We start from the raw sequence: 16150 nt of genomic DNA, 5'->3' as shown, positions 1-16150 counted from the left end.
GCAGACCAGTCAGAGGATCTAGGTCAGGGGGCGTGGCCATTCTCTATCATGCTCCGTTACCTCCAGCTGCGGCTCATTGTCATCAATCAAACAGCAGTTATCTACCCGGGCTGGACACCTCTCCAGCGCCAGTTCGTTCCTACACCACCTGTGGTAACTTGGCCCTGTACAGCAAATCTCAGTTTAGTTGTACTCTCTCAGTATTATCGTTGTTTCTGCCACGTTTGTAACCTGTCTCTCCTTCGACCAGATCCCGTCTGTTCCTGCTGCCTGCCTGCCTGCCATTCCCACGCCGCAACCTGCTCCTCTGTTGTCTGATATCCTTGTCATCCAGCTCTCAGGACTACTGGCTCTCCACCCCACTCAGCTCCTACCCCGGCCTGAAGCTACTCCACCTTGAACTGCTTCTCTCTGCCAAAACACGCTGAATAAACTACATCCTAATTCACCCTCTTTGTTCGTGTGTCCGTCTCTGCACCTGAGTCCCCCACCCAACCTAACAGACACAGGTCAAACGTTTTCTGTAAGTCTTCGCAAGGTTTTCACACACTGTTGCTGGTATTTTGGCCCATTCCTCCATGCAGATCTCCTCTAGAGCAGTGATGTTTTGGGGCTGTCGCTGGGCAACACAGACTTTCATCTCCTTCCAAAGATTTTCTATGGGGTTGAGATCTGGAGACTGGCTAGGCCACTCCAGGACCTTGAAATGCTTCTTACGAAGCCACTCCTTCGTTGCCTGGGCGGTGTGTTTGGGATCATTGTCATGCTGAAAGACCCAGCCACGTTTCATCTTCAATGCCCTTGCTCAAAATCTCACGATACATGGCCCCATTCATTCTTTCCTTTACACGGATCAGTCGTCCTGGTCCCTTTGCAGAAAAACAGCCCCAAAGCATGATGTTTCCACCCCCATGCTTCACAGTAGGTATGGTGTTCTTTGGATGCAACTCAGCATTCTTTGTCCTCCAAACACGACGAGTTTAGTTTTTACCAAAAAGTTATATTTTGCTTTCATCTGACCATATGACATTCTCCCAATCCTCTTCTGGATCATCCAAATGCACTCTAGCAAACTTCAGACGGGCCTGGACATGTACTGGCTTAAGCAGGCGGACACGTCTGGCACTGCAGGATTTGAGTCCCTGGCGGCGTAGTGTGTTACTGATGGTAGGCTTTGTTACTTTGGTCCCAGCTCTCTGCAGGTCATTCACTAGGTCCCCCCGTGTGGTTCTGGGATTTTTGCTCACCGTTCTTGTGATCATTTTGACCCCACGGGGTAAGATCTTGCGTGGAGCCCCAGATAGAGGGAGATTATCAGTGGTCTTGTATGTCTTCCATTTCCTAATAATTGCTCCCACAGTTGATTTCTTCAAACAAAGCTGCTTACCTTTTGCAGATTCAGTCTTCCCAGCCTGGTGCAGGTCTACAATTTTGTTTCTGGTGTCCTTTGACAGCTTTTTGGTCTTGGCCATAGTGGAGTTTGGAGTGTGACCGTTTGAGGTTGTGGACAGGTGTCTTTTATACTGATAACAAGTTCAAACAGGTGCCATTAATACAGGTAACGAGTGGAGGACAGAGGAGCCTCTTAAAGAAGAAGTTACAGGTCTGTGAGAGCCAGAAATCTTGCTTGTTTGTAGGTGACCAAATACTTATTTTCCACCATAATTTGCAAATAAATTCATTAAAAATCCTACAATGTGATTTTCTGGATTTTTTTCTTCTCAATTTGTCTGTCATAGTTGACGTGTACCTATGATGAAAATTACAGGCCTCTCTCATCTTTTTAAGTGGGAGAACTTGCACAATTGTTGGCTGACTAAATACTTTTTTCCCCCACTGTATTGGGGTTGACATCCATACAAGCATTATACTCTGATTGTTACCTCAACATAGTGTCAAATACACATAAACAGTAGCCTAAATGTAGGCTAATTTTTCTGGGGGATAATGAGGTGACTCAGGATCTTTTCCCCACGCATTTCCATCGCAACTCAATCAAATGTATTTATAAAGCCCTTTTTACATCAGCAAATGTCACAAAGTGCTTATACAGAAACCTAGCCTAAAACCCCAAAGATATGTAGAAGCACGGTGGCTAGGAAAAACTCCTTAGAAAGGCAGGAACCTAGGAAGAAACCCAGAGAGGAACGAGGCTCTGAGGGGTGGCCAGTCCTCTTCTGTTGACTAGCAGGGTCAAATAATAATCACAGTGGTTATAGAGGGTACAACAGGTCAGCACCTCAGGAATAAATGTCAGTTGGCTTTTCATAGCCGAGCATTCAGAGGTCGAGACACCAGGTGGACTGGGGATGTGGACAGCTAGGAGTCATCAGGCCAGGTAGTCTCGAGGCATGGCCCTAGGGCCCAGGTCCTCCGGGAGGGGAGAGCGAGAGAGAGATGGGAGAATTAGAGGGAGCATACTTAAGATCACACAGGACACCAGATAAGACAGGAGAAATACACCAGAAATGATAGACTGACCCTAGCCCCCCTTGCACATAGACTATTGCAGCATAGATACTGGGGACTTAGACAGGGGGAGTCGGGGGACACTGTGGCCCCGTCCAACAATATCCCCAGACAGGGCCAACCAGGTAGGCTATAGCCCCACCCACTTTGCCAAAGCACAGCCCCCTCACCACCAGAGGGATATCAACAGACCACCAACTTACTACCCTGAGACAAGGCGGAGTATAGCCCACGAAGATCTCCACTACCACACGAGACCAAGGGGGCACAAGACCGGACAGGAAGATAACGTCAGTGACTCAACCCACTCAAGTCGAGTATAGCAAAAAAAGACTGGCAAGGTGTGATGCACCTCTCCTAGGGACAGCATAGGAGAGCACTAGCAAGCCAGTGACTCAGCCCCCGTAATAGAGTCAGAGGCAGAGAATCACAGTGGAGAGGGGAGCCGGCCATGCAGAGACAGCAAGGGTGGTTTGTCACTCCAGTGCCTTTCCATTCACCTTCGCACCCCTGTGCCAGACTACACTCAATCATAGGATCTACTGAATAGATTAATCTTCAGTAAAGACTTAAAGGTTGAGACCGAGTCTGCGCCTCACATGGATCGGCAGACCATTCCATAAAAATCAAGCTCTATAGAAGAAAGCCCTGCCTCCAGCTGTTTGCTTAGAAATTCTAGGCACAATAAGGAGGCCAGCGTCTTGTGACCGTGCGTGTAGGTATACTATATATACAAATGTATGCGGACACCCCTTCAAATTAGTGGATTCAACGGCTCAGCCGCGAAGTGGTAGGCCACACAAGCTCAAAGAACGAGCAAATGGAATGGCAACAAACACCTGGAAACCATGTGTGTTACGAACCCCGTGGCTTTAAACGTCTAGGGTGGATGGACAAGAGACCCGTAACATAATTCATGCAAATTAGAAGCGTGACATGGAACAGTGAGAACAAAAACTACACGACAACCATAAACTACAGTCAAACATAAAAGGTTTATTTTTGAACACACGGTAAAGGTTTGGGAAAAAGGGCTGAGCAGGACCCAAGAAATGAAACAATAGTGTAAAAAAAAACTAAACTGTTCTTGCCTGCCTCAAGAACCGCTAAGCTACTGCTAATCATACAAAAATTACAGTGGGTGGTCCGCTCAGGTCTAACTAGTGTTTTTAGACAGTTTTCTTCCTACGGGTAATGTACGCCCAAGGGCAACTTGCTTAAATTCCCCTTTTCCCAGAAACACAAAGTTACCAAACAGAGTAACCAGCAAATGAGTGAGTACACAAAACACAGGACACCACAGTATCCATACTCACATACGGAAAATAGTCTAACAAAGTTACCAAACAGAGTAACCAGCAAATGAGTGAGTACACAGGACACCACAGGATCCATACTCACATACGGAGAATAGTCTCTCACAACAAACACAACTGACCGGCTTTTAAACAATGGGATGTGTTATTGACAAACCAGAAACAGGTGGTGCAATGCAGAGGAATGTCCACTGATTGGTCCACCTCAGCAATCAGCAGACACCCCAACGACCACCAATCAGGAACATACAGGACACCTGTGATTAGGGCAGAAGGAGAGGAAAAACACAAAAAGACACAGGATACCTGTATCCGTAACAATGTGTTTGATGTATTTGATACCATTCCACCTACTCCGGTTCAGTTGTTAACACAAGCCTCTTCTCCCCAATTAAGGTGCCACCAACCTCCTGTGATACATACATACAGTCTAATACTCAATGGGGAGGTCATGAATGGCAACAACAGCGGGACACGGTGCCCTTCACTCCCGCTTGGCAAGCAGGACTGTCCGGCAACGGCCTGGGAAGTAGCTACCTAGTAGCCAATATCAGGGTGACAGTCTCAGTAAGCACATGCATACAATGCATGAAGCAACAGTACACCCATCATCAATAATTTTAATCAGAAATAAACAATCGTCTGAAAATGAAAATGTCAAACTGAAATGTAAAATTATTTGTGTAAAACTAACAGTGAAATACAACTCAGACTTATCCTCTGTCCAAACTCTCGTGGTACGGTGGAGTTTAACGGCGGTTGGCATCCAATATGTTGTACTACCGCCCCCAACTGCCCCAACTGAACAATAGTATAAATCATTACACTTTTTAATAACCCTACACTCATTAAACCCCACAACCCCATTCCACTACTTTAACCCTATCTGATCCTTCCATAGTCCAACGATCTGAGAGGACGGGGCACCACCACTCAACACACCCTGTAACTCTTCTGAAGTAAATTATCGTACCCCAAGGACTTCTCTGCAGCTGCCACCACAACAGACCCGGGTTCGATCCCAGGCTGTGTCGCAGCCGGCCAAGGCCGGGAGACCCATGAGGCGGTGCACAATTGGCCCAGCGTCGTCCAGGTTAGGGGAGGGTTTTGCCGGCCCGGATGTCCTTGTTCCATAACGCTCTAGCGACTCCTTGTCGCGGGCCGGGCGCATGCACGCTGACTACGGTCGCCAGCTGTATGGCGATTCCTACGACACATTGGTGCGGCTGGCTTCTGGGTTAAGCGAGCAGTGTGTCAAGAAGCAGTGCAGCTATGTTTCGGAGGACTCATGGCTCTCGACCTTCGCTTCTCCCTAGTCCGTACGGGAGTTACAGCGATGGGATAAGACTGTAACTACCAATTGGGGAGAAAAAGGGATAAATAATACCCCCCCCCCCAAAAAAAAATAACATGTATTTTTTTATTCTGTGACTTATGTTCCATCACTGCGGTACAGTTGATAACCATTGCTAAGAACACTAAGAAGCCAACCTTACTTAAATATACAGTACCAGTCAAAAGCTTGGACACACCTACTCATTCCAGGGTTTTTCTTTATTTTTACTAAATAATAAATAATATGCCATTTAGCAGACGCTTTGGACTTACAGTCATGCGTGCATACATTTTTGTTTTTGTTTTTGTGTATGGGTGATCCCGGGGATCGATCCCACTACCTTAGCGTTACAAGCGCCGTGCTCTACCAGCAGAGCTACAGAGGACCACGTTGTAATAAGACACATGAAATCATGTGGTAAGCAAAAAGGTGTTTAACAAATCAAAATGTATTCTATATTTGAGATTCTTCTAATAGCCACCCTTTGCCTTGATGACAGCTTTGCACACTCTTGGCATTCTCTCAACCAGCTTCACCTGGAATGTTTTTCCAATAGTCTTGAAGGAGTTCCCACATATGCTGAGCACTTGTTGGCTGCTTTTCCTTCACTCTGCGGTCCGACTCATCCCAAACCATCTCAATTGGGTGGAGGTCGGGGGATTGTGGAGGCCAGGTCATCTGATGCAGCACTTCATCACTCTCCTTCTTGGTCAAATAGCCCTTACACAGCCTGGTAACTCTAATGAACTGTCTTGAGCCCCACCTGTTTTGCATGTTATTTTGTCATTAATACGTGTCACATATCAGTTTGCAAACAATATTTTTAAAAAAAGTTAATAAAACCGCATACAAACATGGTCTCTTTTTTGCTTTCTTGAGTAAGGCAGCTCCAAAATGCAGGTGTTTCAACCTTGCTCCGTGCTTTCTGTGGTGGTGGGGCAGCCAGCGGAAAAATGGAGCGTAGGGGTTGGTAATGTTCTCTAGTTGCGCTGTGATTGGCTCAGTGTTCTGTCACTCATGGGGACACAACATCACCACAAAATCTACTGGGAGAGCTTGAAAATTCAAACCCCTTGGGTGCTCCCATACAGTTACATTAGAAGTGCCCATCCAAGAAGGCTCAAGGTCATTGGCCACAGATAAAATGATGTCAAATCACGTTATATCTACTTTAGCGTGGATTGGACTGATCATGTCAACATCATACTATCAAAATCTTAGCTAGCAAGCTAGACAAGCAGTCATCATCATGAATCAAGTTGACAATCTACTGGCAAATCCTTTTCAATCCTTGTCATATGAAGAGAAATTATAGATAAAACGTATCGGTGCTCATCGGCCATTGGACATAAACATTACACAATAAGTTGGAAATCGCAAATTCAACAACGAGTGGTTTGGAAGGAATCAGTGGCTAACAGCAAGCGTTGCAAAGCAATCACTAGCATGCTATTAAGTGGAGTGGGTGTGTGGTCCAAGTCTGGGTTTAAGGGTCTCTTTTCCAAGCTTAAAAGGATAAACATTCACATGCAGCACCATGGGCCAAAAAAGTTGACTACATTGGCCATGCTGTCAATCCAAAATGACTTCTGCCGTGTTCACAACAACTGGAAACTCGGAACTGGGAAAATACGTTTTGAACGGTCATCCAACTCGGAATTCCAAGTCGGGAACTCGGGCCTCTTTCTAGAGCTACAACCTGAAGATCACTGACGTCATTATTCAACCTTGTTTTTTTCAGAGTTCCCAGTTGTCTTGAAAGCACCATAAATCCAGAGAATGCCAGACTTTGATGACAAAGTTTGATGACAAAATTTGCCCACAAGAAGGACCGCCGCGCCACCTTCCTGTTCAAGTGAGCACAGCACAACAAGGTGAGTCCACAAATGTATTGTATGCTGCTGTATAAATTATGTAATATGCCAGGGAGATATGTATACTGTAGCTAAGAATGTAACACTAAGTGTATATTGTATAGTAAGCTGTTAGTAGCCAATGTGCCTTACCCTAATAATTTGGTCCCTTTCCCCCTCATAACTTAGCCTATTGTTCTGACTTGGTGGTGGACATGTAGCCTATAGCCTGTTTTAAAGAAATGTAATCATCGAATATTGTAAGAGCTTTCATTGTCTGCTTATATGCCTACCTTATTTATCCTACGTTTCTGACTTGGTGTACAGGGAGAGTACTGTAAGAACGGCCCATGTTCTGAATTCTGTCACTGTACATTTCAAAAGTGCTGAACAAATAGTTATATTGACTACGTCCGTCCTAGCTCGCTCATTAATGTCTTAATCCAAATTACAGATTGCTTCTTATCCGCCCGTCGTCCCCTTATGCCATAGCTTGTACATCTCAATTGTCAGTAGAAACCACATTTGTTTAAGCAAGTCAGCCATATCAGCTATGTTATTTAAAAAGGCAGTAAATGAGGCTGAATTAACCATTTTTGCTGTTGGGACAGCTTTATGCAGGCCCTAACAGTTTGTGGGCACCGTTTGTCACCGTTATAGTGTAATTAATGTATTGTTTAGTATTGTGTAGTGGTTTTGCTGGCATGCATCAAAACATTGTTTTAAAAATTTGTCCCACCAAGATTTACATGCTAAAATCGCCACTGGTCACTAGTGATGATGATCAATGGGACGTCGGATTATCGCGTCTCATTGTTTGTGGACTATTGCCACGTTCATACACTAGTTGGAACTAGGAAACTCAGAAATTGCCGAATTGCTAATACAAACAGTTAGCGAATCGGACATTTCTGAGTTTCTTAGTTCCGACTAGTACATGAACGCAGCATAAAATATAAATCCCTGTCATAGCTCACAAGGGCATATTGGGAACTGTAGTTGAAATAGTAGAGGGACTGGATGAGTTGCCAAAGTCTTCTGTCCTATAGAGTTTTATAGGCTACTGGCTACATTATTACAAGGCGATTTAAGGTTATCTTTACGGACACATATCGTTTATAAGTATTTTGAATTTACATTCTAATTTGTGATGGCCTATATTTAATTTTAAATCGAAAGATTAGCTTGCACGCCTATACCGGGGCAGATTGATCTGACTTCCTGTTGCACTGCGGTGCTTTGTACGTGCTTTGCCTGCTGTTAGTTTACTAGAAATCGCTGTGAATATCATGCAACAACACAAGATAAGTAGGGCCTAGTTATGATTGACAGGTAATTATAGGTTTATAGCCTAGATAAAGAGGACACTAGCTGCTTGGTAACATGATAAACCTGTAGGTGAGATATCATCCACAACCATGACAATTGGGTGAGTTATTATTATTATTATTATTGCGCAGACCTATCATGTTGCATTCGTCCCGAGTTTTTATGGGCTACAAGTCTAGCTTTTACAGATCTTTACACAAGATTCTGTCAGAGATTCTGTCATGGTTTTATGCGATTGAATGATGACACGTAGGCAAGCATGAGGGCATTAGAGGCAGGAATGTTGGATACATTGAGAGGGGGGGGGGGGGTGAGAGAGACAGACGAGTGTGTTATGGATGGTTGTCCCCATTCCTGTAGGGTTTGTTAATATGACAGTTCCTCAAGGCAAGGCAGCAGACAACGAGCGTATAGGCTATAGCTCAGTGGAGGTAACTGTGTAGTTGTGCCAGAGAGGTTCTGTGGGGGCGTGCGTCTCGGTGGACTGTGATCGGGGTTGTGTTTACCTGAGAGGAGATGGCTGTTCTGGCAGTCAAAGCAGGTTTTCCGGACCATTCTTGGTGAGATGGTTTTGCAGGAGAAGCATAGGAAGTAATGTACAGTGTGAGCTCTGCTTATGCGTGTTTATGTTTACTGCATACAGTGCATAGTTTTCTTGTTACAGTGTATCTTTTCTGCGTCGTGACTCGTGATTGTGGGTGCTTCATACTGCAGTTACTGTTCATGTATATATGCTGGTGCTAATCCTTTGTTCTGTTCATGCACATCATTGTTGTTTTCATTGCCATGATCCTGTTTCACTTTCCTAAGGGACAGTTCGAAATTTACTTGAGGGGGGCTGGTCCAAAATAGGGGAGGGTTGTCAAAAAACATTTTTGCTTTGGGGAGTGTTGTGTTTTTTTATATTGGGCACAGGGGAGGGTAGTGCGTTTTTTCCCTGATTTACATTTGCCATTCTGCATGTTTTACTATATAATGTCTTCCATATAGCCAGATTTCCTAATCTGCTTGCATGCTCCTCCCCTATCAAGGTGTTTTGGTACTTCCCTTATGCACTATGCTTTTCCTGCACGCTTACTATACCACACACAGGTCAATATAGTCTACCAGTCAACTGTCTATCCTGCCCTCTATTCATAGTGACAATAGTGGTAGGTGGATCATTTGTCCAGATCTGGAAATAGGTTAAGAAGAAATCATACCACACAAAATAATTTAAATCTGCACCATTTTTCAATATACACTACCAGTCAAAAGTTTGGACACACCTACTCATTCAAGGGTTTTTCTTTATTTTTACTATTTTTTACATTGTAGAATAATATTTTAGACATCAAAACTATGAAATAACACATGGAATCATGTAGTAACCAAAAAAGTGTTAAACAAATACAAATATATTTTATATTTGAGATTCTTCAAATAGCCACCCTTTGCCTTGATGACAGCTTTGCACACTCTTGGCATTCTCTCAACCAGCTTCATGAGGTAGTCACCTGGAATGCATTTCAATTAACAGGTGTGCCTTCTTAAAAGTTAATTTGTGGAATTTCTTTCCTTCTTAATGCGTTTGAGCCTATCAGTTGGGTGGCTATTTCAAGATTCTCAAATATAAAATATATTTTCATTTGTTTAACACTTTTTTGGTTACTAGATGATTCCATGTGTTATTTCATAGTTTTGATGTCTTCACTATTTTTCTAAAATGTAGAAAATAGTTGTAAAACATGTTTTAAAAAATTTGAATGAGTAGGTATGTCCAAACTTTTGACTGGTACTGTATATCACAAATTTGATGACTTGTGACTCGACTTGATATAAAATAAAATAACTTGCGACTTGACTTCAACTTGGAGCCTCAAGACTCGGGACCCGACTGATGACGTGAAATTATCTGGCCAGGTTTTGTAATGTTTTGTCACTTATTTTGTGGCACAGAGTCTCCGTGGATTAGGCTACTCTCCACACAGCCAGAGACAGTATTGCACATGCAAAAAAACAAATTAGCTAATGAAACGCACACTCGGCCCTCTGATTGGACCAGCAAACTGTCAATTAACACAGGTCGGGTGAGCTACAGTAGCGCAGTGAGAAGGTTTTGAGGGGTCACCTGGCAAAAACAGAGTAGTCTACCTACGTTAATATTATCCATATACAATTCAGTTTAGCAATCTGCTACGGACACATCTTTGCCAGAACAATAGGCTACCTGGGGATTTCGTTGATAATTTTTATATTTCAGATAGGCCTAGTTTGGGTGAGTTATAATCATATACCTCAGTGGTGGTACTGGCTGTATGTCTAACATCGCACTACCTTCAGTACTTATGGGATGAAGATGTAACATATTCTGGTGAATTAATGATAATATTTGTGAGGAAGAAAAAGACTACGACAGATCATGCTTTCCATCCGATCCTGCAACCCCCGCTGCATCAGGTAGGCCTTATGATCCTGCTTGCTATGGACTCCAGAGAAGTGAAAATTGTGACAATATATCCCTAGTTTATATTGACTGCTAATATGAATGACTTTCAGCTCAAAATGCAGGTGTAAAACACAGTTTATTTCTGTATCTTTCGTTTTCAAAAATGCATCACATGTGCGCGGGTGCATGCGTGGGGGGGTCACAAGTTTTGAACCACTTCATTTAGGGGTCTGTGGGTCAAAAAGTTTGAGAACCACTGAGCTAGCGAACAGATTGCTGATTTGCTGTACAGCTATAGGAAGCAACAATTACTAGCATAGGGCTACTGGTCTTTTGGTATGTCAAAATTGCTTGAAATTGATAATTGACTTATGAAGCTTGCATTTGGAATTTGTTGTTAAAATGAATTATTACATAATCAAAATGTGTTGTAGACAAAATAATGAAAAAAGTTGTCTGGTAGCGTCAATAACTGCACTAAGATTTTGTGACATTGGGACTATAAGGTTCTATCTGCGTGAAGCATAGTTCTGAGATATTGAGCATCAAAGTTTTCACATCCCAGATCTCAGAACTGTTTTGTACAGTGAGGGAAAAAAGTATTTGATCCCCTGCTGATTTTGTACGTTTGCCCACTGACAAAGAAATTATCAGTCTATAATTTTAATGGTAGGTTTATTTAAACAGTGAGAGACAGAATAACAACAAAAAAATCCAGAAAAACGCATGTCAATAATGTTATACATTGATTAGCATTTTAATGAGGGAAATAATTATTTGACCCCCTCTCAATCAGAAAGATTTCTGGCTCCCAGGTGTCTTTTATACAGGTAACGAGCTGAGATTAGGAGCACACTTAAAGGGAGTGCTCCTAATCTCAGTTTGTTACCTGTATAAAAGACACCTTTCCACAGAAGCAATCAATCAATCAGATTCCAAACTCTCTATTCCAGCATGACAATGACCCAAAACACACGGCCAAGGCAACAAAGGAGTGGCTCAAGAAGAAGCACATTAAGGTCCTGGAGTGGCCTAGCCAGTCTCCAGACCTTAATCCCATAGAAAATCTGTGGAGGGAGCTGAAGGTTCGAGTTGCCAAACGTCAGCCTCAAAACCTTAATGACTTGGAGAAGATCTGCAAAGAGGAGTGGGACAAAATCCCTCCTGAGGTGTGCAAACCTGGTGGCCAACTACAAGAAACGTCTGACCTCTGTGATTGCCAACAAGGGTTTTGCCACCAAGTACTAAGTCATGTTTTGCAGAGGGGTCAAATACTTATTTCCCTCATTAAAATGCAAATCTATTTATAACATTTTTGACATGTGTTTTTCTGGATTTTTTTGTTGTTATTCTGTCTCCCACTGTTCAAATAAACCTACCATTAAAATTATAGACTGATCATGTCTTTGTCAGTGGGCAAACGTACAAAATCAGCAGGGGATCAAATACTTTTTTCCCTCACTGTATATGATTATAAATAAAGCATCAAAATGTAGAAAACCTGATTTCCCCCTAGCTGATCATTGTCTGCAACCGGATCTGATCGTAGTGTAATGATACAGGCAGGGAGAGTGAGCATGTCCGTGGTGGTCGGCGAACCCTTAACTTCCAGGCCCGTTAGCTCTGCGTGGCATCGACTGTGCCACAAAACCATGCTGAAGTGGTAAAGTTGATAGATTTTATGAGGGAGGAGGGTGTGCAAAAAATGTTTTCCAGTACAAGGGGAGGGTCATGTGAAAATGTGTTTTATGTTGGGGAGGGTGGTGCAATTTTTGGGGGGACACCTAGAATTGGACCAGCACACCCCCACCCCCAGTACATTTCTAACTGTCCCTAATGTATAACAAGCCTGTACAGTAGTGCTATTCTAGAACACCGTAGTGGCTCTCATTTAGTATACACAGCCTTAGAGCTGCTCTCACTATTGATTCATATAGGCAGATGTCAACACTGTCTATTTATGTTTCATGCAAAATCTTATCCGAATGCGTGCTCTCTCTCTCTCACTCACTCACTCACTCACTCACTCACTCACTCACTCACTCACTCACTCACTCACTCACTCACTCACTCACTCACTCACTCACTCACTCACTCACTCACTCTCTGTCTGTGTGTGCAGTGTTTCCCCTAGGATTCTTTTCAGCAGTGATGGCAAAGTTAGTGAGGGGGTAGTGGGCGTGGCCAATGGTGCGGTTTTAAAGGCTGCAGAGACAAAATGTTACAGTTTTAAAGCTAATTTCCTGCAATTCTACACATTTTGTCATGGGGCTGAGAGAAACATTGCAGTTTCATAGGTCATTTCCTGCAATTCTACACATTTTGCCATGGGGCTGAGAGAATTTGTAGTTTTAAAGCTAGTTTCCTGCAATTCTACATATTTTGCCATGGCTAATGTCGTATTCTTATGCTATCTGAGTGACTCAAACTTTATAACAAAATCAATGGGGGCCCCATGCCATGCCATTTTTTAAATATGAGATTCTCCTTGTCTAGTTTTTATTTTGGTGATTGTTAGTTCTCAAAGATAATCTTATAAAAAAATATATTGCTCCATTTATATTGTCTACATACTTTTATATCTGGTTTTAGTCAATTAAGTTTACACTGAAAAAGTTTTACCAAGTTTTACCATACCAACCCCCCCCCCCCCCCCCCCCCCCCCCCAAAGTGCAGTGGCGGCCAGGAATTAGCAATGGCACACGCCGCTGAAAAATGCATATAGGGGAAACACTGGTGTGTGTGCATTTGATAGACAGAAATAGACATATTTAGGTGTTTAAATGCAGCAATGTGACTCATGGCTTTGTACAATGCAGTGCGGAGGTGTGTGGAGACCTGAATTTGAAAGCCATCCGAATGGGTGTGCATGGTGCACTGTGTATGTCCAGTGCTGAGTGTGGGGGTGGGAGTTTGTACAAAGGGTGGTGCAGAGGGTGGGAGTTAGCTGGTTTAATACGGAACTAAGTGGGGGAGGTCATGTTGAAAACGGAGCTTGCAATGAGATCTGCATGTTGGTACTCTACTTCTGTATTAGGTGCTGCCTAACGTCTTGAGTGTATCTGTTTGTGCAATGCCTATGTCTAATGACCTATTCCCTGTCTTTCCCCCCATCTCTCTCCCTGATGTAGAGGCCAGATACCCTGAGGTGTGTTGTCTGTCTGCATTTGTCTAAAATGAAAAAGGGAGGGAGCAGCACAAATACCGCACAGCCAGACGCCATGCAGGGGGAACCCTCCCCTCATCCCTGAGTGCTGAAATGTCTGGACTGGAGCCTTAGTGTGTCATATCAGATTGTGTCAGACTGCATCCAGTAGGGGGAATATAATAATAATATATAATATGCCATTTAGCAGACGTTTTTATCCAAAGCGACTTACAGTCATGCGTGCATACATTTTTTGTGGATGATAAGAGCTTCTTGAAAGCCTTTCAGACACTCTGTGGAAGATTTTCCTCTAAAAGCCATTTTCAGTCAGACAGGTTCGGTCATTGACCTTCTCAACAGTAGTTTCTCCATACCAGACCGTCAGTGGTTTTAGCGAGGAGCCAGTATGGAGTGGTCACTAGAAAGGGTGAGGGAGATGGTGGCTGGAGGGATGCAGTCTATGAGGGACTGTGAGTCCAGTGCCTTTGGCACAGCCATGTGTCTGCTACTGCTCTTTGTGTGGTACTGTTACAGGGTAGGTCGTGAGCACAGCTCCTCTCCCCTGCGTGGGGGGTACAGCACTGAGCCCAGTCGAGTAGGAGGGGGTGGAGGGGCCTTGATCAGCACTGAGAGGGATGGTAGGGCTAAAGGCAGGCCGGTGTCAGGGGTGGAGGAGCAGAACGGCTTTGCTTACTGCCAGTCCACCGAATGTTTTCGCTGCACCAACACAGGGGAGGGTCTTAATCAGAGGCTGTACCACAGTTTACAGGATTACGCCAAACGCTACACCTGGTCAGGCATGGGCAGGGTGCACAAAGGGGTACGAGACCAGGGCCGCTACCTCACCAGCCGGCCCACCATTCAGAGGCCAGAGGTGTTCTTCCTCCCTGACCTGCCCTCAGCACCCTTCTTTTCCCGGGATGCACAGAAACACGATGTGGAGCTGCTGGAGAGGAGCTTCCCTGCTCTGCTGGCTGAGTTTGAGAACATCTACCATGCCCCCCCAGCGCGGGCTGGCTCCTCCCTGCCTCCGGGCTGGAAGGCCAACAGCACCCCCCATGGCCAGTGGTGGACCTTCTACCTGGTGAACCAGGGCACTCCGCTGGCCCTCAATGCCAGGAGGTGCCCCCGGGCCTGGAGGATGCTGGGCCAACTGCGCACCTTCATTGCCAACAACGTGTTTGGAAACGCCTGCTTCTCTGTGCTGACCCCCGGAGCCCTGATAACTGAGCATTACGGCCCAACCAACGTCAGGCTGCGCTGCCACCTGGGTAAGAAATGGAGGGAGCCCCCTGGAGGGCTCCAACACTGTTCAATTATAGGGATTTCAAAAATGCACCTGTGTCTCTGTGAAAGTATTACAATGATAATAAGGATCTTTACTATAGTATGGTTGATTTTAAAGCTTGCTTTGCTTGCAACATATACAGCTGACATTTTAGAATATATTCATATGTGTTTGTGTCATATAATATTATCCTTGGTTTCTTTAGTAATTATATAGACTGACTTGCTGTCTGTCCTCTGTAGGTCTTAGAGTACCCTCTTCCTGTGAGCTGGTGGTTGGAGGGGAGCCGCAGTGCTGGTCTGAGGGGAGCTGTCTGCTGTTTGATGACTCCTTCCTCCACAGGGCCTTCCATGAGGGTGAGAGGGGGACAGCTGTTTGTGAGGAGGGGGTGAAAGGGGTCGCCTTTTTCTACCCTGGGTTGCGTGTGTGTGTTTGTAATATTCTGATGTGTTATTAAGCTGTTATAAAGGGTTGATTGGAGGAAGACTTTAATCTGTGTTTTCTCTATGTTCAGGCGGCCCAGAGGACGGCCCCAGGGTGGTCTTCATGGTGGACCTCTGGCACCCTAATGTGGCAGCTGCTGAGAGGCAGGCTCTGGATTACATCTTCACCCCTGGACGCTGAGCAGATGGGGGGGGTGGGGGGGGGGGGGGGGGGGGGGGGTGAGAAAGAGAAACAGAGCTACAGAGAGAAAAACAGAGAGGTAAAGAGAGACAGAGAGAATGTGTCAGAATTTAAGAGAGAGTTGGTGAGAAAAGTAGAGAAGAACAGTGTGAGTGGGGTGGGAGAGAGCACTTCTTTGTCTCTTGTTCCGTTCCCACACTCACTGTGTACATATTCTTGTTCGAGTCGGCTCTCTCCCTGTAACTCTCCCTTAGCACCTACTGACTTTGACCAAACAGACGTAATGTATAATGTTACATTTGAATGTTTACAGCCCCAATCCTTATCTCTGTGATTATCCCTGTGTGATAGTTTACTGT

General features: G+C 44.5%; 1 protein-coding gene across 1 annotated transcript; it reads left to right on the top strand.

Moving 5' to 3' along the window:
- Nucleotides 1–8223: 8223 nt before the first annotated feature.
- Nucleotides 8224–15791, top strand: LOC311141801 (aspartate beta-hydroxylase domain-containing protein 2-like; the record flags this gene model as incomplete). Its single annotated transcript, XM_084177269.1, has 4 exons — nucleotides 8224–8403; nucleotides 13863–15150; nucleotides 15410–15523; nucleotides 15682–15791. The coding sequence occupies exons 2-4, from the start codon at nucleotides 14286–14288 to the stop codon at nucleotides 15789–15791; spliced, it is 1089 nt and encodes a 362-aa protein (XP_084033395.1). The 5' UTR covers nucleotides 8224–8403; nucleotides 13863–14285.
- Nucleotides 15792–16150: the final 359 nt, after the last annotated feature.

The sequence above is a fragment of the Coregonus lavaretus genome (genome assembly GCF_964263955.1).
Source record: "Coregonus lavaretus genome assembly, chromosome: 14".
Classification (NCBI taxonomy): domain Eukaryota; kingdom Metazoa; phylum Chordata; class Actinopteri; order Salmoniformes; family Salmonidae; genus Coregonus; species Coregonus lavaretus.
The sequence above is the reverse complement of the archived record's forward strand: the minus strand, read 5'-3'. Positions and strand labels throughout refer to the sequence as shown.